The following is a 23,401-nucleotide window of genomic DNA, read 5'->3' as shown; positions in this document are numbered from 1 at the left end:
AAGAAGTCACATCTTAAAACAACAGATTTTTAAGAATCATAGCAAGTGTGCATGCGTTCAGTAATTTCTTCTCTATAAAAATAAGTAGGATTTGACAGAAGTTGTTTCTTTCAATTTGATATTGAATATTGCCTCCAGAAATTTAGTAAGCTGCCTACAGATTTATTGTAACAGCCCATCATAGTAATTGTATGAATAAATTTCTCAGTTGGACATTCAATCTTTTTGTCTTTGATAGAAATTCCTTCAGTGGTAGGAATCCTAATACAAAAGCGGAACAAATCAAACCGGTCAGATGCTCAGTTCTGTAATTCCATCTCCAATGCTATATTAATCCTCTAGCACTAGTGGGAATAAATATGAAAGTATGTAGGATTTGTTTGGTAAAAGTCTATTTTGTTCATATAAAGGTAAGCTAAACTTCTGTTTGCAGTCCCCTTGTGAAAACAATGTACAGAGATGGTGGAGAATGCTTTGCTCTTTCAAGATGTTGTTTGCGGCTTCTGAGATCATGCCCTGTTAAATTCTGTACGCCTTTAGTATATATCAAGGCTTTTAAAGTGTGTACATATTATGAGTTTAATCATTGTGAAGTCTTGTATGACTTTTCCAGAAAGAATGTTCCAGCTCAATAAGTAGTGCCTCAAATTGTAAACTAAATACAATTATCTCCTGCTTAAAACCAGAAATCTAACAGTAGAGTGTTATGCAAGCTAAACAAGGGAGACTCTTCTCCTGGCTTCTCCATGTCAAGGATTTTACCCTCTCCTCAAAAAAAAATCAGGATTCTTTCCAATCTTTTTCTTTGGCTTCCCAGAGTGCTCTCCAGGAACATTTGGTTATGGTTGCAAACAACTGTGTGAGTGCATGAATAATGCTACGTGTGACCATGTCACAGGTACTTGCTACTGCAGTCCAGGCTTCAAAGGAATCAGATGTGATCAAGGTACAGTGAAATTCTGTTTGTTAAATCTCTCTCTCTCTTCCCCTCCCCTTTTTTTTAACAATGATCTCCTTGCTTTAAAAGAATAGTATCTCAAAGATGAAATGTGCAATTCAATTTACAATGTATTATGAATTACTTTTAACAGCGGCTCTCATGATGGAAGAATTAAACCCCTATACTAAAATTAGCCCTGCTCTTGGATCAGAGAGGCACTCAGTGGGAGCAATCATTGGAATTATTATTCTCCTTCTAATTATTATGGTCTTGCTGGCACTGTTTGTGTGGTATCGACGGAAACAGAAGGAGAAGGGCCATGACATGCCAAGTGTATCTTATACTCCAGCCATGAGGATGACTAATACAGATTACTCACTTTCTGGTAAGGGTCTTTTTATGTTAATCAAATACAGACTTGTATTCCTGTATGTTGGAGAAACAGAAGCTTCTGTGATGTATAACGTGCTATCGAGCATCAGAAATAATGACATTTCCGTTCTCGCGCTGAATACCGTGATCTCTTAACAGGGACAGGAAAGCAAAGATAACTTACAACTGATTTAAGCTGCTTTATGTGTGAAATATTACTTACAAGATACTGGCTATACCCAGATACAAAATATGCTGCATAGAATACATAGACTCCCTTTTTAATAAATATGTCAGCTGCCTTTCTATTGCAGTGCAAAATTTTCCTTTGTGAAACCTTCAGAAAACCTTTTGGTGAGGAATGGGGTTGACTGGCTTGATCATGAAGTTTTATTTTTGTTTGTGTTGCAGTTTTTGATTTGAGCCCTCCTATTAGTTGTCACTTTCTTCCGTGTACAGACCAATCCCCGTCATCTAGACAGCTGATGGGAATTTCCTTCACAGGAGCTGATGAAAGCAGGAGCAAGGAAGAGGAAGGTTCTTTAGTCAGAAAAAAAGTCCCACTAAGATCATATTTCATGCTTCTTTCTGTCTTCTGCTACTGGTGTGTAGGCCAGCTTGTCTTGGCTAAACTTTGGGGGATGTGATCTCCTCTTTAATGCTGTCATTCTTCATTCCTCTCTGGCCAGTATCAGACAGGATGCCAGATAGGAGATGCTTTACTTCCTTCTCATTTCCTCCAACCTGTCGCCAGTGGGGATCTCCTCAGGGTTTGCTGCCCTCTGACTGCACTTTGCTCCACGTCCCTTTGGATGGCTGCAAGGCTGAAGCTGCAAGGCTGAGTAAAATCCAGCTTCTGCAACAGGCAGAGGTTGACCTAGCATCTGTGGATGCACCTGGAAGGAGCCTCTCCAAGCAGGTATTACTGCAGGTTGGACTTAATCAAGGAGCTTCTGTCATGGTTCCATGACTTTGGTCCTTATATCAGGGGTACGATGTCCGGCAATGGCATATCAAATGTATCAGGGGCTGCTGGCTGAACCCTGCTGCCTAAACGCATATTGAGATCATTCAGGCTATACTAGAGCGTTCTTTCTTCTGATAGCTACAAGATGGGGAAAAAAAATCAGCCTTGGACCTCCTCCGATTGCCTCTTATTTTTCAATTTTAGCTTTGCAGACTCTTGCTTAAGCTGCCCATTTGGGTAAGAAATTTATGAAAGTGTTGCCAGAGAGGGCTCATCTGATCCTTGGCTAGTTGCCAGCGCAATTTGGCCTGAAATTTGTCATTTCAACATCATTTGAAGAGCCAGACCATGAACATGCAAAAGACAACTGTGGCACATCTCAGCAGCAGCGGGGCTCCGAGTTCCAGGAGTGCAGATCACAGCTGCTGGCACAGAAAATTGGTCTGAACTTTTCGGCCATCCATTTCGTTCACAGTGGCACTTTATCCATATATTTACAGAGCCTGTTCCACCTAATTTATTTGTGTGCTTTTCTAGTTAATGTATGTGTAACCCAGCATGTTTAAGAGAACAACTTACAAATGTGAAAATAAGGTGTATTGCTGAGGTTGGGAGCTCCTGGCTGGAGTAATCGAACCGCTCCTTTCAGACAGGGTTGTTTTTTCTCCATATTTTACCATTAATGGAGATTTCCCAATCAACCTGATGGCATCCCAGTCTCTCACTCTGCAAGAAGTCTGAAGAAAGGCTAATGCTGAGAACAGTTCTTCTCATCCTTCACAGTTAAGATAGACAGATGACTTTCCTCCTCTAAACTGCGCTGGCTCAGTGGTGCTGCCTGAGCTCCTCTAGAAAGAAATTCAATACTCTTTCCTTTCCCTTCATCTCATTCAGTGATGGGGATGCTGAGGCTGGGCTTTTTCTTTCTTTTCACATAGCAAGAGCTTTGTGCAATCCTTGTAGCAATATAAATTTGCCACTCAGGTAGCTGAGGCTGAGTGGGGTCAGCCAGCTTTTTCTGGAGGTCACAAGAACGGTCTTCTTCCTGCCTCCCCCTTGACAAACTGTGCTCTCTGAGCTTGCAGAGGAAGACTAAGAAGTCAGAAATCATGCTGCTTCATCTTCATCTCATTATAAAACGTCCACAGGTATCAGCATTGTTTCAAGTTTTGGTCTTTGTTTTAGGAGGACATGTACAAATTCTGCACGAGGGCCTCTGAAAACTCCCTGCCAAATTCTGACTCTCCTCCAGTAGCATCGCCTGCAGAAACTTTCTACCCATCACTCACCTTCCAGCTTTGGCCTTACCGAAGCTGTTTTCAGCCTTTTGCTTCCATCGAGCAGAAAATCAGATGGAGACAAGGTCACAGATAAGAAAGAGAGACTTGTAGCATGGCTGGATGGCAAGAGCAACAACACGTGTGTGTATGGGAACGTGTGTATATTTGTGCGTTGCATGGGACGCTGAAGGAGAGTAGCAATATTATGTAAACATAGCAGGGATTTCAGTCTTTGCCCGTGTTAGGCTAGTGTTGTCGTTGTTTCTGAACAGCCACGTGTGCAGATCACTGGCTCCTGGAGGCTGTAATTTCTTCCAGCACATTAATTGATTTCTGTAGGATGCTTTTGGTCTTTGTGTCTTCAGCTTTTCTGATGCTGATAATGCATGAATATGTGTGAGAGAGATTATAAGAAAGGGAACCCCTCCAGGCAGCCTTTAGACTCTTCTGTGTTTGTGGATGAAGGATGTGGCAGCATAACACACATTCTGCCCAGCAGCCAGTGGGAAAGAAAACCACCCATGCTGGGAGAGCTTAACCACAGCACGTGGATCTGAGAGCAGGCTTTCCCCAGTAAGCCTGAAAGCAAAATGGTGCTCCCCAGCATGGGAACAATATATTGCATCCAACTGAGAATTTTAAAGCACGAGTCGTTTAACTCAAGGACATGGGGACAGAAGGGAAAGCTATGCAGTAGTGCTGGAAAGCAGCAGAGATTTCATTTCAGGACTTGCTATGGGATGAAGTGATGCTTGAGGTCTTATCAGAGTCGTCATAAACATTCTGATATGGGTGAATCCTATGCTGAGAGCCACAATCTAAGCAAAGCTCAGTAAAATAGAGTCTTGTGAATCCTACAGAGTACTGCAGCCTAGATAAGACCTTTACAGAAATGATCCTACAGATGATGCACAGTAAAAGGTGTCAGAGTGAACACTTCAGCCACCCCACTGACACCCTGTAAGGGTGGAGAAGATCCACACAAAAAACACAGCTCAGAGGAAGACGAAAGCAATTCCATTTTGTAGCTTGAGGTGCCTGGTTTTGTATTTATTGCAGAGTGCTTACTTACTCCCTTTTCTTGTGGTTGGCCTTGTGCCCAGTTTCCATGTTCCATGCTGCGCTGTCCTCCTCCCACTGCACGATGTGGATCGTTGCTCTTTGTGTCACTTCACAGCCCTGGCTCGGAGCAGCTCGGTCTTTCAGGGGATGGAGCACTCTGGCCTTCCTCCAGGCCTCAGGGGCCTTCCGCTGGAGCACAGCCCGAGGCTCGAGGGCTCACGGCAGGGCTCTGTCATCACGGGTCCCTTCACAGGGCACATCTCTCCATGTTTACATTGACATAACCTTCGTGGGCTTTTGTTTTAATTGGTGGTGGTTGTTTTGTTTTAATTTAAATCATTCTTTTTTTATTTTCTAGCCATTTAAGTCTTTACATGCTGTTCATAGTCGAATAAAATTCTCATCTTTTGGAAGAGGGTTTTTTCTTTTCTTTTTCTTTTTTCTTTTTCTTTTTTTACTGGAATAGCTTCAGATTTGAATTTGATGTATTTCCAGCCAGCAGTTATAAGAGCTTCATGAATAAATGTGTAGAAAATGGACTGTGTTATCAAGGTAAATCAACCTGTGTGGGTACTTAAGTATCAACCAAATGGAACTGGGTAGAGGGAGTAATTCTGAGTCTATGGTGCCGCATGCAATGAGGGAAGAAAAGCTTTCTGGTGACGCAGACTTGTGTACGAGCTCAGATTCATTAATTCAGCACCGTGCTAAGCAGCGGGGCAGGCTGGCAGACTTTTCACTCAGCTCATTTCAGGTGCACAACACACGCTACGCCCAGATAAGCCGGGTGTGAACTAGTGAAGTGCCAGCTGCCTCTCCCTAACATGGGTACGGCCCTCTTATCTCGCAGCAGAGGCAGCGGACCGTACCTCTTTTTCTTCAGGCTGGTCCTTCCTGCCCACAGCTGAGAGGGGACACACAGATAAGGGAAGGGGGAAGGCAGAGCTGAGAGCCAGCGTGACTCAGGCGTGAACGCTCACCTACAAAGCAGGAGACCACGGGTTGAAGCATCTGCATTTAGCTGGGACTGCAGGCTGTGAGAAGGGTGGGTGAGCACTGCTCCTGCTGAGCACTCAGGCCCTCGCGAGCAGGTCCAAGGCTGTATGTGAGCAGCTGTGTTGGTGATGGGCATACACCGACTGCCATAATTGCGTTCCAGTCCCAGTTCTCATTTGCAGACCCCCAGGGGTAGCTGTTTCTTTTTAATTCTAGTGCAAATATCACCGAGTTATAGTTAGGAGAGATGGCAGAGTCCTGGCAGGCCGTGTGGTCTCTGGCTGCAGTGGTGAGTTGGAAGAAGTTAAACTCAAATACTTGAGTGCTGGAATCACACATTGGTCTGAGGTACTTTGTAAGCAATAACCTCGGAAAATAACTAGAACTGAAAAGTTCTGCAGTGACCTCAAAATTGCTCTGCATGTTTCAGCAGAAAAAAAGATGCTTTGTCAGATAACACACGTGCACGTGCACTTCCCTCCCTCAGCTTTGTGCCTCAGCACTTATGTAACAGACACCCTGCAGATAAAAGCACTTATTTGAAACGGGATATTTTGCAGTAAATTAAGCTAAATCTAGATCTCCACAAGATGTCAGCAAAGCAAAGTGCATGTTCACAAGAATGCAAATGCAGGAGCAGAGAAGCAGAGGGCAAGGCAGGGTGGCTGATGGTGGCTGGTACCCCCTCCCGCAGGCAGTGCCAGCAGGGCCTTTGTCCTTCCTCACCATCAGCTTCTAACCTTCATCAGGGATCTCTGGTGCTGGGGACAAGCAGCCGTCCCAACACTTTGCATCTGAAGGTGTTTCCTGTACCTAACCTCCCTCCTTGCAATTGAAGCCCGTGGCTTATTAAAACTAACCCATTTATTTACTTCTTACAGGGCTTGGCTGTTCAAATGGTTTTGATTTGTTTGAGCTTGTCATTCTCTCTTCTGATGCAGCTTTGAAATAGATATCAATTTGCTATTAAGCTGAAACCAGATTGGGATTGATGTTTTCATTAGAACTGCCAGTATAAATATGATGTCTTTCTTGGTAAATTGTTTCATTTGGTAAATGTATTGGTAAGTTAAGGGGAGGGAATAAAAATGTCTCTGAGTGTAACACGGTAACTGCCAAAGTTTCCCTTTCAGTGCTGCAACTTGTTTTTTTTTAAGCCTTTCCAAAAAAAAAAGTTCCATAAAATGTTTTGGACACCTTGGTACCATGATAGCACCTTGATTTTATAACATCAACTACCTTTCTTGCAGCAAAAAGTTTTAATTGTTTCATAACAAAGGGTTATCCTCAGTGGCTCCTACACGTGTTTAAACTAGAGAAGAAACTTTGTTGTAGACAGTCTATATCCTCAGTGTTGCATTTCTTCCCTTACCTTCAACACGGATGGATTGTCAGGAATTATTTTCTAAAGATCTTCAAAAAGATAACTTGGTATTATATAAATATTTTGCTTTTTTAAAAATCTTCTATTTAATGTTAATAGTAGCCAAGAGATCATACCATTATAATTCAGGATAGATCTCATCTAGAGATGTCTTATAGCACCCAGTACTCTAACAAAATTCTTAGCGGTTTTCTAAACGTGATTGTCTCTAGCGTCAGTTTTTCAGTTTCTTAAGAATCGTTATGGCTTCCGAAGTATTTTGTGATTACTTGTTTTCTTCCCAGATATATCTCAAGGTAGCGGCAGCGTACATTGTTTTTCCAATCCAAGCTACCACACTCTATCATGTGGTGTGACTTCACGCTTCTTTACCAGTAATGTGGATGGAAACAGCTCCAGTAAGGTAGATATTATCCCGTCCCACTGCAGCAATGTTCTTATCAGTTCAAGGAAATAAACCAGAGCAATGCCTTTTGGATCCTGTTGCCTGCCAGCACTATCTCAAAATCCTGTGTAGCAGTTTCCTGACATCGTAGCCGTGACAGACACAAAAAGGTCTGCTTTCCCCTCTGTGTATCTTCATAATCTCTGTGCCTTGTCATGGGAGTTTCAGCATGTGCCAGCGTCGGTCAATAAGCCTTGCTGTCTTAGCAGCTCTAAGGTATGTTTGCTTCTCAAAAGATAAATAACTAGATAATTGCGATTATTCATTACTATAATGAAAGTAAATCAATGAAGCATTAAGTCAGTAGTCTAACTTTGCTATATCATGGTTTCCCCAATGAGTAGACACACAAATTTCCTACCAACACAGACACAAATAGATGCAAGAAGATACCAAGGATGCTTCTGAGCACTGCTCTCATCCAGGACATTCTGAGAGCTGTGCAGTTACTTCAGGCCCTCCAGCAGAGCTCTTCAGACTGGAATACTCTAACATCCAGGACATTACTTACCACATGTAGCTATTGATTTCCTAGGACTGTTCATGGACTGCGCTGAATTCACCACTTTAGCGATAGACTTAGCTATGGTAAATGTGAGACAGTTCTTCCTTCAGAGCCTTAATAAGCCAAAGTGTCACGAAGGGTAGGGAGCAGAAGAAAAAGGAAACGCAATTGATTCCATTAAGGCTGTCAGCTTTAAAAATGATGGTACTTGCAGGCTGTGTCACCTTAATCCAAATGTAGCTCTGCTAACTGGAAAGCCGTGAGAACAAAATTAATGTAGAAAGGACACTATCCTATGAAACAGAGCATGCATAACTATTTCTACATGTGTTCCTGTTAGACATTTCTTGGGTTTAAATTGTATTAAGAGTGCTGGCTCTGGAGATTCCTCAGAGAAAAGTTTAGACAGATGTGTAAATATGGTTTCTGATGTAGATGGTCCCTTTGCATCATGCATTTTTACTCCCCAGATTGAAAGTGCAAATTCTCATAATGTCAGATTTCGGATGAACACCACGGGTGTGGGTGTGGACCAGTAAGCCATTGCGGTAATTTAAATAAAGTCAGGAAAGGTCAAAGCAAGTACCTATCTTGATTTCCCAGCCTGCAGTGCAATCTCATCACATAGCTACTTCAAATATTTAGCTGCTGAAAAGGTATAAAACCCAAGTGGCACATTTGGACAAGCCTGAAAGCTATTTGCCTCGCTGTCGTACTGGCTATCAGTAGTTGGTGAGCAGGTTGTCCTGGTATTGAAAAAAAATATGTGGTATTTTTAGGTCACTTATCAAAATGTACGGCCTGACTTTTCTTTTACATCTCCCACCATCTTACTTATTCATGAGAATGCTCTGCAGTGCTAAATAGCTGAGGATGGCCAAAAATATGCTGCTTCTGTCTATGCAGTTTTCTAGCCAAGTAAGACAAAAGAGCATATAAAGCCCCTAATGGCTGCCTTAACGAGTTTCATTTCCTAATCAGTTTGTCTGGTGCCATTTCCACTTTCTGCAGGGAAATGTGCACAAGTTGTACTTGGAGGATTCATTTCTTTCTAGTGCCAGCTGGGGTCACAAAGGAACCAGCACAGATGCAAAATGAAAAAAAATGGCAGAGGAATTCTCTGAACTGCTGAGCCAGAGCCTTGGATGCGTTATCCTCCTGTGCTTAAAGGAGATCATGCCTCGAGGCGATGGGCCGGAGCCATTCCTCTATCACTTCTTTCAGAAAGGCAGCTTGGGCAAAGGTACAAAGAGAGGGCAGTGGGGAGATGCAGCCCTGCTCCAGTTTGAGAGGCCGTTCTCTCTCTCTTGTGTGCTTCCCCACCCCTCTCATCCTCTTCTCTCTTTCTGTGTCTTATTTTGCCTTTTCTCTCCTCTTCCCTTATATTCTCTCTGCTTTATTATCTCTTCTGTTTCCTTTCACGTCCATTTTCCTGCTTTCCTTTCACACCCTCCTATTCTCATAATTTTTCTGTTGTCCTTCCTGCTGTCCCTGCTTTCCTCTCCCAGTCCTGCCCTGGCCCAGCAAGGCAGAGGCTGGCAGCAGGGCAGCAGGGGACACCTCGGGAATCCCAGTGGGCGGGGGGGGGGGGGGCCTGACTGAAAAATCGGGGAGGTTCAGGACTTCAATTCATGAATCAGGTCTGTCTCCATAGGAAGGGAGCAGTGCCAAGCCTTCCCAACTCTCTTCTAGGAGCAGGGGGAAGGTATCTCACCTCCATTTCCCCTCCGCCAGACAGATATTTGGCTGCTGCTTAGGAAGCTGCTCGTGCCCTGAAGGTAAAACCTGAGGTCACTGAGACAGAAGCGAGCAGAGGAGTGAAAGAGCAGAGGAGTGAAAGGCCTCCTGGTGTACACGGGGCCAGCTGGTTGTGCGAGGGCAGTGCTGGGGCTGCAACACACACAGGCAACAGCAAGTGGGAGGGCAAGGGGGAGCATATGAGAAGAGACTTAAAAAAAAGGCTTGGCTTCTTTTATCTAGCAAAATGAATGCTGAGAGGGAGTATGATTGCCATCTATAAATACATCAGGGTAAACACTAGTTGGGAGAAGAGCTATTTAAGTTAGATAACAGAGCTGGCACAAGAACAAATGAGGATGAACTGGCCATGAATGCACTGAGGCTGGAAATTAGGTTTCTAACATCAGATCAGAGAGATTTTGGAACAGCTTCCCAGTAAGACTAATGGGACAAAGAAATCTGATTACTGTTAAAATGGAGCTTTATCAGTTATCTAAGTGATTGTGTGCCAGGGTGTTTGCAGTAAAAGGCGGCTGGACTCAGGTGCTCGGTGATCAAAGCTCTTCCCCAAAACCTGCTCCAGCTGCCAGCAGGAGTCGGAGGGGCTGAGCTCTGTCTGTGCAAGGTCCAGGAGGTGGCTCTGCAGCTCTGGCCTGAGGAGGAGGCAGAGGCTCCTGCAGCTCGGTGCAGGTTGTTAATTATCAGCACTGTGCTACAAGTACATACGTGTGAAGTTGCTAAGTCAGCTCGAGTGAAATGCTGGCGCCGTCAAAGGCAGTAGGAATTTTACTGGTAGTTTAAGGGAAGCCAAAATTTGACTTTGCCTACTAGCTCCTACAGGTAGATGTTCCCTTTTTGTTGTGACTCATGCAGCAGCAAGTACTAGTGATCCTGCAGGTTACCAAGGAGTAAGGTGCATGAGCACAAGTCAATTTGTCCTGTGAATTACTGCACCATTTTTTTTTCAAAACAGATACACAGCAATGCACACCTACCTTCATACCTGTGTCTTCACACCAGAGCTTTCAACGCTTGAGTTAGAAACCAGATTTATTTATTTTTTCAGATGCTGAGGACCTATTTCTCTCAGGAGCTTGGTGAGACAATTCACAAAACCACTCGGTGCTGCCAGGCCAGCTCTGTATTTGAGTTTTTGAATTGTTCATGACTGTAGGAATCCATATCTCCCTTTTACAAAAGGCTGCAAAGGTGTGTAAAAAAACCTCTGTGTAAAGCATGAGGCTGCTGCATTGGCGTGTCATGAGCACATGGAGCATCCTCACCTTGCTCTTTTGCAGAGCTCTTAATTCCACCCTCACTCCCTCCCAGAGGAGGGCAGCATCGCAGCTAGAGCCCAGGTGTTGTTGGTTTCCACAGACATCATAAAAATCAATTGCTATTAGACGTCCTGTCCTGAATTGTTAAAGCCAGCAGATTCACATCTATTAAAGGAAGTTCTAAATTCTACCGAAGACTTCACATAAAATTAGAAATTGCAAAACAGAGGTCACTGGAAATGGTCTGACTGGATGTCACCCAAATAATAAAACCGAATTCATCCACCAAAAGCATCATAAAGTAGCTTTGACTAAAACTTGCCCAAGAAAACGAAGACTGCAGATACAGAATCAGTACAGCCTGTTCAGGAGGGCCCTCTGAAACTGAGGAACAGGGGCTAGGGCTATGGGCACCCAAAGACAACAGTCAGGAGAAGCACTTACGAACTGCTAGCCTTGAGGAGAAAGGTATGATGGAATTTGTGCCAGCACTTATTTGCTTAATTACCTTGGAGTCCTTGGAAAATCTGAGCATTGACAAATAGCATGCTGCTGCTAGCGTGGTGCTGTGATCTCGCCAGCTATCTCAGAGGGACAGATAACAACTTTGCTTTGCTCGTGCAAGTATCTCATTGATCTTAAAAGAAAGGTGCCAGGTACGAGGTAGATTTATCTGAGCTGCTGAAATTACAAGCTAGGGTTTTTAGTGGGCAAATTTACCATGAAGTATTTTTTTCCTCTGGAAAAGCAATTCTGCTTTGCAAATTGAAGTATCTTCTATCGTAAGGAAAATTGTTAACAAATTATAGTGTGTTAAGAAATGATAGTAGCACAAAGAGACAGCTATAATCACATTTCTTCATAATTACTGCATTCTGAAAAACTTAGAAATGTCCCCAAATCATTTCATTAAAAAGAAAAAATCAATTCTAGCCCATAGCTCTTCACGCCAAATTCTGGGGCTGTGAGCTGATTTATAAATCCCGCAGAAACAAGGCTTTTAATAGAAACTCAAGAGACTTTAAGAAGTGTGATCTAAATGGTGCAGCTGGGTTGCAAACCAGCACTCGTGGTGCTGCTGCAAGGTTTGAAGTAAAGCAAAAGCCATGGGTGGAAGGTGCTGGTGCTGGTAGCGGGGCTGCTCGGGTTTGCACTGACAAGGAGAAGGAACAGAACGAGGCACAGCAACTGGGCAGCAGAGCCTGGCTCTCGGGTGGGGGGGCTACTTTCAAACTCCGTGTGCTGGCGTGAATCTGCCTTCGTGTGTGTATATAAACGTATGTGTGCACACATACACACACGTCTGTGCTCAGGGGGAGGATTGCTGTTGGTGTATTCACACTTTGGTGTGTCCCGAATCTCCATCCGAGGCTGCAGGGCAGCCCGTTTGGAGCTCAGCTCCGTGCTTTCCAAATGGTGAACCTTATCCTTGCAAAAGATTCAGCTGAACAGCTCTGAAAATGCTGTGCACTTGCTTGTAGCGAGACCCAACACGTGTGCTTGCACACCCCTTCTGCTTGTGCCTGTGCAGTGCCTGCACTGTGCTCTGTGCCTGGATTAACCAGTGCCTATCGCATCTGGGATGAACACACAGCAGGCCGCCTTCTGCATCCTGAAGCGATGGAATTCGATCAGCAGGATTCGGTCACTGAGGGCAAGCTTTTGCCTCTGGTTGTTACAAATCTTCCCCCAAATGAAACCCAGTTTCTGAGATGGGATAAAAGCTTCTAACTGTCAGCGTGCAGGTTGCGATGTGTAGTGGAGGTGTCCCAAATGTGGCTCCTTCTAGAGAGGAGCACTTGCAGCTGCTTTGCCTGCAGATAAAGGAGAGGCCACAGAGCTTTGCAGGCTCATCCTCAGCAACCCAGCTTTGGGAAAAATCGCCCACAAACGTCTGCCTGGCCAAGAGGATCGGGCTGGTGCCCTGTACCCAGCTGCAAGACGGACACCTGCCATGCCTGCAGTGTTAGGAAGGAATTTGTGCGCCCGGGAGGCCTCCTGAGGCCTCCCCAGCATGGTCACTCCCTAACCCACAGGGCAGAGGAGCCGCATGGCTGAGGCTTTGTCCCTGGCACAGAACAGTGTCCCCAGCTGCTACGTGGGACAGCAATTTGTCCCTCCCCATCTGGCCGTGCTTCCTATAAGGAGAGCTCAGCACCACAGCTGTTGGTCCACTGCGCCCAGGGGAGGCAGGTGAGAACAGCTTCAGGGCTGGGATTTCATCTCCCAACAGACTTCGACACAGCAAAAAATATTTTTTTGTTGTTCCAGGTCTTAAAGCCCAGTGTGAAAGCTAAGCAAAAATTAACAGGAGATCAGGAAAAATTAAATCTTGCAGAGAGCAACAAGGGCTTCACGACTTTAATTCTTCTGAAGTAGGGCCGGGGTTTGCCCTTGAACTGACACTTCCTTAGCTGTGCTTTCAGCAGGGCTGGCTTTCAAGGGAAAAGTTTCAAGGTGGAAAACTCAGTGGCTTTAGCAGCTGTGGTGGTTCCCAGAGCCTCGCTGCTGGACTTGCATGATCACCGTAACTCTGTAGAGCCATTTTTGCTGTGGCGCAGGATCCCAGCTCAGCAGAACCGTGCACCCCAAGCCGGTCTGATTGGAGCTTTCCACACCTTCACGGCTGTGCAAAATCCCTCCCTCAGGCAGACATGTTGCCTGCCCCGTGGGCACCTAGCTCAAGTGAGACTCCTGCAGACAAATCCAGACCTTTCTGACACATCCTTCAGGCAGCAGCAGCCTCCTCCAGCTGGCACCGCCGCGGCTGTGCCCGTCCCAGGCACGCGGTGCTTTTACAGCACAGCACCTTGTTCCAGCAGGTCTGCGCGGGGCGTTACACCTCGGTATTGCCTACGTTATTTTCCTTGAATTGAAAGAAATCTTCGAGCCATTGCTTCCCTTTGAACCGAGTATGCAGATGTATTAGCAACCCCCCTTCATTCATGCAGCGCCTGTCTGCATGCTGTGTAGGTGGCTTTGATGCATCCATCGCCATCAGTTATTTTGGTACTGCCAGCACGTCACTCCCTGTACACGGGCATCTGAGTCGTGACCACCCGTTATTCCTGGAAGGAAATCCTGCATTTTCCAGCATGCTTGCGTTCATTGCTTGGTGAAGTGCCTTCCCTTTGTGATTTTCCCTAATGCTAGTGAACAACTGTCAAACTTCATGCAGATAAAGATCCGACATGGTGAGGCCAAGGTAATATTCATCTCCCATTTTGATTCATGACATCAGTGGGCTGACGTCTCGGGTGGGAACTGTCTGTTTCTTTCAGCATTAACCCATTATCATACTTTTTGAACAGCTCAATAACAAAATCCTTGACAGAGAAACTGCAGACTGGAGACCCTACAGCTATCTGAATGAACTAGGTCAGTAATTTTTAAACAATTTAATCCTTTTGGTAGACTTTAGAGAGATTTGAAATCCCAATCAGCCTTTCATAAAGGCATTAACAATAATGAAAAATATGGGTGTTGTCTTTATTCCACTATCAGAATTGCCAGTAGCAAAAGATCAAGATTTTAAAATTGTTTCCTTCACCACAAACCACGGACTGGGGAAGCAGAGTCAATATTCGCTCTGGTCTCCCTTCCCAGGTTGGCCAGTTGAATCACTATCTATTTACTCTATAAATGTTGTTGTTTTTTTTTAATTTTCAAAATGGGATTTTTTTTCATGCTTAATAAAATTTATCACTAAACACTGGCATCTTGATAAAACTCTGGAGCCTCTGGCAGGAGCTGGAATGTGTGATAGACACTGTTGTCTCCTGGTCCATCATACAGTGGCCATTTTTCATGCAATTTTGAACCACCAGCCAGCACAAACAAGCCGAGAATGAAGCCTAATCACCCTTTCTGAGTTTATTCTCCCTGGCTTCAGTTTTAAGAGGGATTTTAGCAGCTCTTATCTCAAAACCTATCCAAATTTAGTGCTTTGGATGCTATTTGTTTTCCTGTCCAAGCACTTGAAATTTACTTTGTCCATAGCAGAAAACATTTGCCCTTCCCTTTAATGGGATTATTAACATCCTACTGGAAGTATAGAGTGTGAGGAAAACTGAAATACTAAATGGAATTATGGAATGGAATGGAATTATTTTTAAGGTGAGCTGTCTCGCCTTAAGGAGGCACCACCAGGCAACACGTCTTGGCTGTGCTCTTCGGTAACACCCCAAACACTCCGAAGAGCAAGTCTTCTCTGCATCAGGAAAATCACAAAAGTGTCAAGCTTCAATGCAAGGCCTTTTCCATCGCTATCAACCATTTAATGTTTTCGTCTCTATAATAATCTGCAGAACTGCTCTTGTGCTTATCTGTATGTAACGTGGAGAGTTGGGGGAAATCAGGATTTCCAAATGCTCCACAGATCAAGTTAATTTTCCTTTTGCCATTTTACAGCTTTACTCACTAGCTTTATTTGTTTTTATCTTGTTGCATCCTGTACTCCTCAAGTGCCACATTTCCCCTACATCCCTCTATTTTATTTTACTAGCAGAAGTGATGTTCTTGTGGTAGGAATGACGTAGAAGTGATAAATACTTTAGTTAAGTGATCTCCAGCAAAAACAGTCACATTTTTTTTCCATGGCATTTTGCAGCCCAAATATGTTGTTTTAATATACGTTCTTCCATTTTTTTCTTCCCAAATATGTCTGGTTTGCACTAATTGATAAAAATAAGATTTTTTTTTTCTCCTTTTCCAACATTAAAATTTATGTTTGCTTATGCTACCAGTCGTAACATTGAGTTCTAGTTTAGAGCAAAACCATTTTTGCGTTAAACCGTAAAATGTATTTTTGTTTTGTGGCGTTGCTTTTGTGCAATAAAAGCGGCAGATCCCATTTATATGTGGAATTTTCAGAAGAATGTGAAAAACTTTAATTTTGAATTGTAAACATAAAATGTAAGTGAAGCCTAATAAGGTCAAATGAGAGCTCTTGACCTTTAAGCCACAGTACGAATGGAAGTAAGGAAGGGTTAAGGGATGTCACCTTCGCGTCCCACCATCAGCCTCAGCTTTTAGGGCACAGATGCCTCAGATCACACTTTGGAATAGCAGCCAAGCATTGCACACAGCTGAATTTGGTTGGAGTAGTTAAAAGAGCAGTGGACAGCTCCTGTTATGACCCCTTGAGACATTACAAAGAGCAGATATGTAAGTGAGCTGGAGGCAAGGAAGAGGAGTTAAAGGGAAATGGAAGAGAAATTTGGATCTGACAGAAACCCCTGAACTCTCCTGGTCACCCCCTGGTTCCTCTGCCAGCAACTCCACCGGCTGAGGCAGTGGCCCCAAAGGGCAGGCTCTTTGTGAGCATCGGGCTTACAAAAATATCTGTAGGCTCGTTCAAAATTATAACTGTCATAAATACAAATTACTGGGGGAAGGAAAACTGTAAGTATATCCATGCAAAATTAACTCAGACACTCGTCTTTTAAAACCTGTAATCAACTGGAGTTTTCTCCAAGCAAAGCATCTCTCTGTCTGCGTGTAATAGAGGACCAAAGGAATGCTTTCTGGAAATGCCACGTACTTTCCATTTGCCTGTGTATCTCATAAAGGCAATCACACAGATAAAGGGCACACGAGTGCTTTAATTAACCCCTCTTTGCTCTCCTCCCTCTTGCAGGCTGCAGTTTTACAGCTCTGGAAAACACCTTCTGGCTGCTCAGTTTGCATCAGTGGCCTTTGCTGAGCCAGGGGGCATTCCCCAGGCAGTGTAATTGGAAAGGGAAAGAACGGGAGATGCCCTCTGAGGGAGCAGAGTAAGGGCTGTCCATACATAATGGATGTGTGTTGGACCAAGGAGCAGCCCGTTTCAAAGTCCACCATGGTCCTTATTTCAGATGCATGTCACGAGCGGTGCCACAGCAGCACAGATCAAGGAGATGGCGCAGACATGGCAAGAAAGGGGGCGAGTGAATCTGCCTGGTGCAGCACTGCCTTCCTGGGGAGAGTGCGGGTCAGCGGGCCAGAGGTGGCTGCGCGTGATGCTAAGAAAAGCTGTTTGATCCCAGCTGAGGACCTAATGCAGCTCCTGCCTCAGCCAACGTGCATATTCCCTCTGATACCAGTGGGGCTTTCTTTGAGTGCAACAGGCAGAAATTGTGTAGAGAAACAGGTCTTATGTACATGAATGCATGTCTGTGCATGTATACTCTACATATATACGTATTTCTAGGTATATGCACTGTCCATGCATACCCATGCATACCAGTGGACCTTCTCAGCCAGCAGCCTCGGTTCTGCAGAGCTCAGTCTCCAGGTTTGTATTCTCTCCAGCTGGGAGGCGCAAGGAGCAGAACAAGGCCTGTATTTTCACTGCTGGCGCATTTGCTCACGAGCTTCAAATATCAGTTTGTCAGGCTTTTTCGAAGAGATAATCACATCTGTTAAATGGACTCGGAGCCCAGTGATGGGGACATTTCAGACCCTAACACCCCGTGCACGAGCAATTCCCGTGGACGTCGGTTTGACAGATTGGAGTTTAGAGACTGTGGTGCCAAGGAGAGGCAGCACTGACACCTCTGCTGCGTGTCCCTGCTGTTGAATGCAGCCCATGCCTGCTAGCATCAAGGAATGGCTTGTCTCTGCATTTTCTATTCAGTCTCTTGTTGCAGAACTGGAATTATTTGCCCTGTGACTAATCTCTCTTGCCATAGTCCAGCCCGCATTAAGCAATTGCAGACTCCAGCTTCAGCTCCAATTCCAAGCAAGTCAGAAGTCTTAAAACACCTACTGGGTTTAGAAAAGGTTGTTATGCTCATTAGCTCGAGTGGTGGATACAGTGGGCTGCAGACAAAAATGGTTTTATCTGTGGTATTTCTCTGAACAGCAATACAGAGACTGAACATGTGATTTGCAGCACATCCTGAGTGGCTTAAGCTGCGTTTATTCCAGGGAACAAAGCCACCAAGTTTGCTTCAGAGCTGACTTTGTGTTTTCTCCAAGCCAAGAGGTGCAGAAACATATTTCCAGCTGAGGCTCTGATTTCACCCCAGCACAAAATTTAGCTTCAAACTTAATCCTAAACTTCCCTGACGTGCCAGATTCCCAGCCTGATTAGGCCACATGCTCCTTTTCCACATTATCTACTTCTGCAGTTTACAAAATACTGTATCCATCATTCATTTCACCTCTTGAGAAATGCAATGAATGCATAAAGCAGGTTATAAAAACACAGAAGTATAGGAGGCATGAGATATACCTAAAGGCAGAAGTAAAGGGCATAGGTTGGGAAGGGTCTGTGGGGTCGGGCAGACCCTCCCAGGGCAGCACCAGCCCTACCCGTGCCTTTCCCAGCAGGTGTGTGTTTATTTTTCTACAGCTACACTGAAGTGAGAACTGAGCTGGTGTGTGGCAAAGTGCAGTTTTACAGCTTGTTGTGGGCAAGTACTGCCTGTTCCCAACTCCAAACAAAAATCAGGCTCACTCAACAGCAACCGGCCCAGAGGGTCTCAGCGATCTGGGCTTGCTCAGAGCAGGCACAGCGATCCCTGCTGCAGAGGCCCATCCAGTGCCTGACATTTCCAGGAGGACTGGTAGGAACTCTCACGGAGCTGAGCTGATGAAATATGCTCAGAAAGTGGAGTCCTTCCCCTCTGAGACACCGACGGTGCTGGTTGATATTGCCACATCCTCCCGGCAGCCCCAGGACTCCAGGCTTCAGTCAGCCTTGACAGTCACAAGGGGAACGTTTCTGTAAAGACCTGACAAGGCTGCTCAGATCAGATGATTCTCGTACACGACTTGCCTGTGTACAGGGATTGACAGCTAACCATTCCCACGGCAACCCCTGCTTAGACAAGTCACCGTCTGCATGGTCCTTATTCTAACCACCGGTATCTTCGCACTAATGCCCAGTGGTTACCAAGGTGCTGTCCTGCAGGCTCACCTCTATGCTTTGTGCTGCTTGCTTTGTCTCCGTGGCATGGGTGGTTGATATTTTCAAGTTACTGGGGAGGACTAGGTCATGGTCCTTAGCAAAATTACTCATCCCTGTCTTCTGAATCCTTGCCGGAGGCTCCCAGTGTGTTCCTGCTCTGGGGTTCGCTCAGCCCAGCCAGGAGGATGCGTGACTGCCAGGGACGGCCGTCAGGAGCTCTGCAGCTGGGAAAGGGAGCAGCAGCCCTGTGGATGTGAGCCAAGGGACGAATTAGCTTCACCCTCTGCACTCGGGATGCTGTCCTTGCAAAATCCAGGAGAGGAAAAAAGCACGCAGGCAACACTCTTCTGTGCGAGAACCTCCCTGCTGTGCCGGGACTGCCCAGCCAGTCCCACCCTCTGCATCTTCGTCAGGGGATGAGGCTGGGAAGGGGCTCACGCTGAGTGGTGGCAAAGAAAGCAGAAGGTGCTCAACCATCTTTTTGGCCCACAGGGAAAGAACCCCATCAAAGGGCACCAGCTGTGTACCACCAGCACCTTTCCTGTGCTCTGGGATGGAGACGGAGAATCAGAGCAAAGGTTTTGTCTGATGTGCCAGTAACACACTGGTCGTCTCACTTGGTGACTTTCCTCATTTAGCAAAAGACAAAGCTGTCATGAAAAAAGGTTTGGTGCAGCATCACCGGTGGTGGTGACAGCTCTTTGCGCAGATACCAGAGGAAAAGCAAGGACAAAGAGCTGGGAGATCTCTGGGACGTGCTCTTTGCAGGGCTCTTTCACCAGCATAACTTCACTGCTTTACTGGCAATTTCATAAGCCACAAAGACATTTCTGTCTCAGTAACGAAATTTGTGTTGATTTTGCTAGTCAATAAGGAATATCAGACTCTATAGTTGAAAAGATTTAAAGGCTTCCATTAGATTTTCCTTCAAACTGATTGATATCTAGGATAAATGTCAGTAGTGGAAACAGAAAAGGTACCCGGCCCCTTCTGCCCCCGCCTCTGCAAGCAGTACCAAGCTCGTGTGGCATTGCACAAGGCAGAGGCCTTTGCTTTCTGCTCTCTGACTTCCTGCGTTGTCACTCTGGGACTATTGTCCCATCCCATATTGAACGGTGCAAATGTGTAACCAAAGCCATACAAAGTAATTTAGAAGGATGGCACGCAGCTTACAGTCTAGGCTGTGAATTAAATAACATACAAATGAAACAAAGCCTAAAATTAGTCACAGAGTAATAACGTGACTTGCAGGCTCAGGTTTGGAAGGCTTTGTTCAGGCTTCTTTTCTCCACCTACCCCAGTGTCTCAGTAGTGAACGTAGCAGCAGTTTTTTTTTCCCTGTTCTGATGGATAGCTGTTCTTGGTAATGAGCACTACGCTGCTCCAGGAAAGCCCCCCCCTCCCAGGGAAGCTCTTAAGTGTATGCATAATTTTAGGCAGGCACAGGATCCCCACTGAAGCTGAGTGCATGCTTACAGCTGAGGATGTGCTTAAGAGCCTCCCTAAATGAGGGCCTTGATGTACAATTTAGAGGAAAGACTATATGCTGCTCAGTAGTCAAAGCAATCCGATTTACATAAATATTTATTTCTTTTCCATTATATATCATTTTTATGCAGGTGCTTGTGGGATGGATAGACGTCAGAACACATACATAATGGAAAAAAGCTTCAAAGGTATGGTATCCAGTGCCTGCAGTCACCCTGCAAAGAGTGTGAGGAGGGTGCCGTAGAAGAGGTGAGCTAGGAGACCTGAGCACCCCGAAGAGTGGCCGTGCAGAGGCAGAGAGGGCCAGAGCAATTACAAAGGACGCTCAGCTGGCAGCACCCGACTCCCAGCCAGATGCCTGGGCCCCATGAATTATGGAGGCATTACGAATTATGGCTTCACACGGCCGTAGGCTTCTGCCTCGGCAAAGCAGCTTAAAAAAAGGAGGGCTTCGCTGCAGGGACAGCACAGGTGGAGCTGTCTGGCCAGCTCTTTTAGGACCTCCCAGCCGTCCTACAAGGGCTTTCTGGTGGCAGTTGCTGCCGGTGCGTTTCCCTGCCAGGCTGCAGCTCCGTAAGGCTCCCAGCCATCTAGAGAAAAAAGCTGACGCTGCTGCGTGGCCTCCACAGAAGAAATTTAATAGCAGAGCTTGGGAAATGATCTTCCCGTGGTACATTGACCCGCCACGCCGGCACGAAGCAATTAATGGGCTCTGACTGGGGCTGGTCTAAAAAGGGAGCATGGATGAGTCATGTGAACCAGGCCAGGGATTTCAGCTTTCAGTTGGCCTCCAGGTTCACATCCAAAACACTCCAGCTGTGCATGGACAACAGGAGCACTAGGCACACTGCAAGCACTGGCGAGCTCAGCTCTGGCCCCAGTGCCGTAGCTTTGGGTCTCAGCCCCGACCAGGATGGGGTTTGGCACACAGCTTGTGGCCCAGGAGGTGGAGCAGGGAGTCAGCCTCATTCAGCACAGGCAGGTTTCAGGGTGAGTGCTTTGAGCTTAATTCGAGGGTGCTGTGTCTGCGCGCACCAGCTGGGGGTGTCCCTCTGTCAGCTGAGTGGCACATGCTGCCCAGCCTCTCTCGGCACCGTGCTTACGCTGGTTTCAGCTGAGTAATGGTGAAAACGGTACCTTCACATGCAGCTGGGTCCGAGACAGACACTGGTCTGCTGTGGTCAAGGTGTTACGGAGCAAGACCTTTATCTGCCCCAAAAAGGATGCCAATGAATACAAAGCTGGTCCGCATTAAAAGTGATGTTCTGTTGATAGCCAGGCCTAGAGCGCACTGACCACTTTGCAGGCTGCTAAATAAGGTGATACACTATTAGGTAGAGCATGGCCTTACAACACAGCGTCACTAAAAGAAACCAATCATCCAAGAAACCAACTCTTTCTCCATAAAGCTAAATTTAAAGTATCACAGCAGTTACGCATGTATATTTGACTCAACCCACTGGTTTCAGCTCTTCAATGATTCAGAAAAAACAAGCCTTATTATATTGGAGTTAGTTGTTCTTTTCACAGGGAACTATTAATTTCAAGATTAGTTAGAACTAAATTCCTGTATTTGTAATTTAAAAAACTGCTTTGAACAAATGCAGCCAGACCTGCCCCCCAGGGAGACAGCCACCCAGAGGGGCTGGGTACTGGTGGGACGGGGAGAAAACAGCACAGCGGGAGGGAACTGTGAGATGTATTTTCTGCTGTTATATGGTGTGTTTATTGTCTAGGGTCTGAGCCGCTTGCTTTACATGCTTAGCTCCTTAACAATTCAAACTTGGGGCCGAGAGGCCATGGCAGGAAAAGTCAATGGGGCCGATGGGACAGCCGCGGGCAGCAGCGAGGGCAAGGAGCCAGGGACACGGGCACATCCCTGCCTCTCCTGGGCTTTCGGCAGCTCAGTGGGGTCTTCGTGTTGTTGGCTACCTTAGGAAGCTGCTTGGGGAACTGTCTCCATGGGGATGAAAACCTTGGAAATGTCATAACTAACACAGCTTTTAGCCTGCTGTGTTAACGTAATAAAGAAACGAGGAGAAGGGAGCATGCAGATGAGCAAGCCCGCATTGCTCCCACTGCTCCCGCAGCTCTCCTCGCCCTGCCAGCCCTGCATTGGCCCTCACTCACCCGAGAGACGGACAGAAAGCATCTGCTAGCTGGGTCATTCAAAGAAGCACCCAGTCCCAAACACGCTGGGTGCCTGTCCCAGCTCCCAGCGCTGGCAAAGCAGCAGGGCTGGATGCCCCCATGCCCGCCCCAAGCCCTGGGCCACACCGGGACAGTGGCTGAGCTGTCACAGGGCTGTAAGAGCAGTTTTCCCTGTGCATGCTGCCCACTGATACCATTCCCAAGCTTTTCTTTGCAGATGAGTCCCTTTTTTTTTTTTTTTCTTTTTTTTTCTTTCAATGAATGCTGATGCACTGGTGGAATAATGTGACCTCAGGCAATAGCATTTTAAGGAAATAAAATAAGTGCCCTTCGCGTGATTCCCAGTAAAATCCCAGCAGCTCGGAGCACGAATGCACGCAGCGGCTCGGGGCGTTGCTTGCTGCGAGTCACTTGCTTGTTGCCCAGGAACGTGTCCCGCAGCCGTGTCACGCTCACCCCAAAAGCAGAAGGAAGCTGTCGCCGCGCTGCTGTCCTAGTAGCAGCAAGGGTTGGCAGCCTAGTGAGAGCAGCCAGAAAGGCTGAACATCAGCCATAAATGTGATTAAAAAGTAGGAGAGCGTGTTTTACCTGTGTGCACCGTATTTCCTTAGCACTTCAGACATGAAAGTAGGGACTGAGGCCTGTCATTACTACGGCAGAGGATATTTAGGGCAAAAGAGAGCAAAGCGGTCTATGGGAGGGACGCGTACATCTGAGTCCCTGGCAACAAAACCAAAATCTCCTTCAAAGGTCTGGTGATCAGTATCCAGGCAACCCAGGAGACAGGGACTTCAGAATTAGAGCAGGTTCCCCGCGTCCCCCAGAGCAGGTGCCCGCAGCAGGATGGGTCCCACTGGTGTGGTCCTGCTGGTGTGGTCCTGCTGGTGTGGTCCTGCTGGT

The 23,401-nt window shown here is 46.1% G+C and overlaps 1 protein-coding gene across 6 annotated transcripts in view; it reads left to right on the top strand.

Annotated features, from left to right (window-relative positions):
• The window catches only part of MEGF11 (multiple EGF like domains 11), a 200,296-nt gene that overhangs the window by 171,863 nt on the left and 5,032 nt on the right, over window positions 1–23,401 (top strand). For 2 of the 6 annotated variants that reach the window (XM_035335629.1, XM_035335632.1), the window contains exons 20-24: window positions 818–946; window positions 1,092–1,325; window positions 7,286–7,404; window positions 14,280–14,346; window positions 20,482–20,538. In XM_035335629.1, the coding sequence (XP_035191520.1) occupies window positions 818–946; window positions 1,092–1,325; window positions 7,286–7,404; window positions 14,280–14,346; window positions 20,482–20,538 (606 nt within the window). Of the gene's footprint in view, window positions 1–686; window positions 710–817; window positions 947–1,091; window positions 1,326–7,285; window positions 7,405–14,279; window positions 14,347–20,481; window positions 20,539–23,401 lie in introns of those variants that run through there. The other 4 variants (XM_035335630.1, XM_035335634.1, XM_035335633.1 and 1 more) reach the window with 3 other exon arrangements.

This window comes from Oxyura jamaicensis, chromosome 10 (assembly GCF_011077185.1).
Source record: "Oxyura jamaicensis isolate SHBP4307 breed ruddy duck chromosome 10, BPBGC_Ojam_1.0, whole genome shotgun sequence".
Taxonomy (NCBI): Eukaryota; Metazoa; Chordata; class Aves; order Anseriformes; family Anatidae; genus Oxyura; species Oxyura jamaicensis.
The sequence above is the reverse complement of the archived record's forward strand: the minus strand, read 5'-3'. Positions and strand labels throughout refer to the sequence as shown.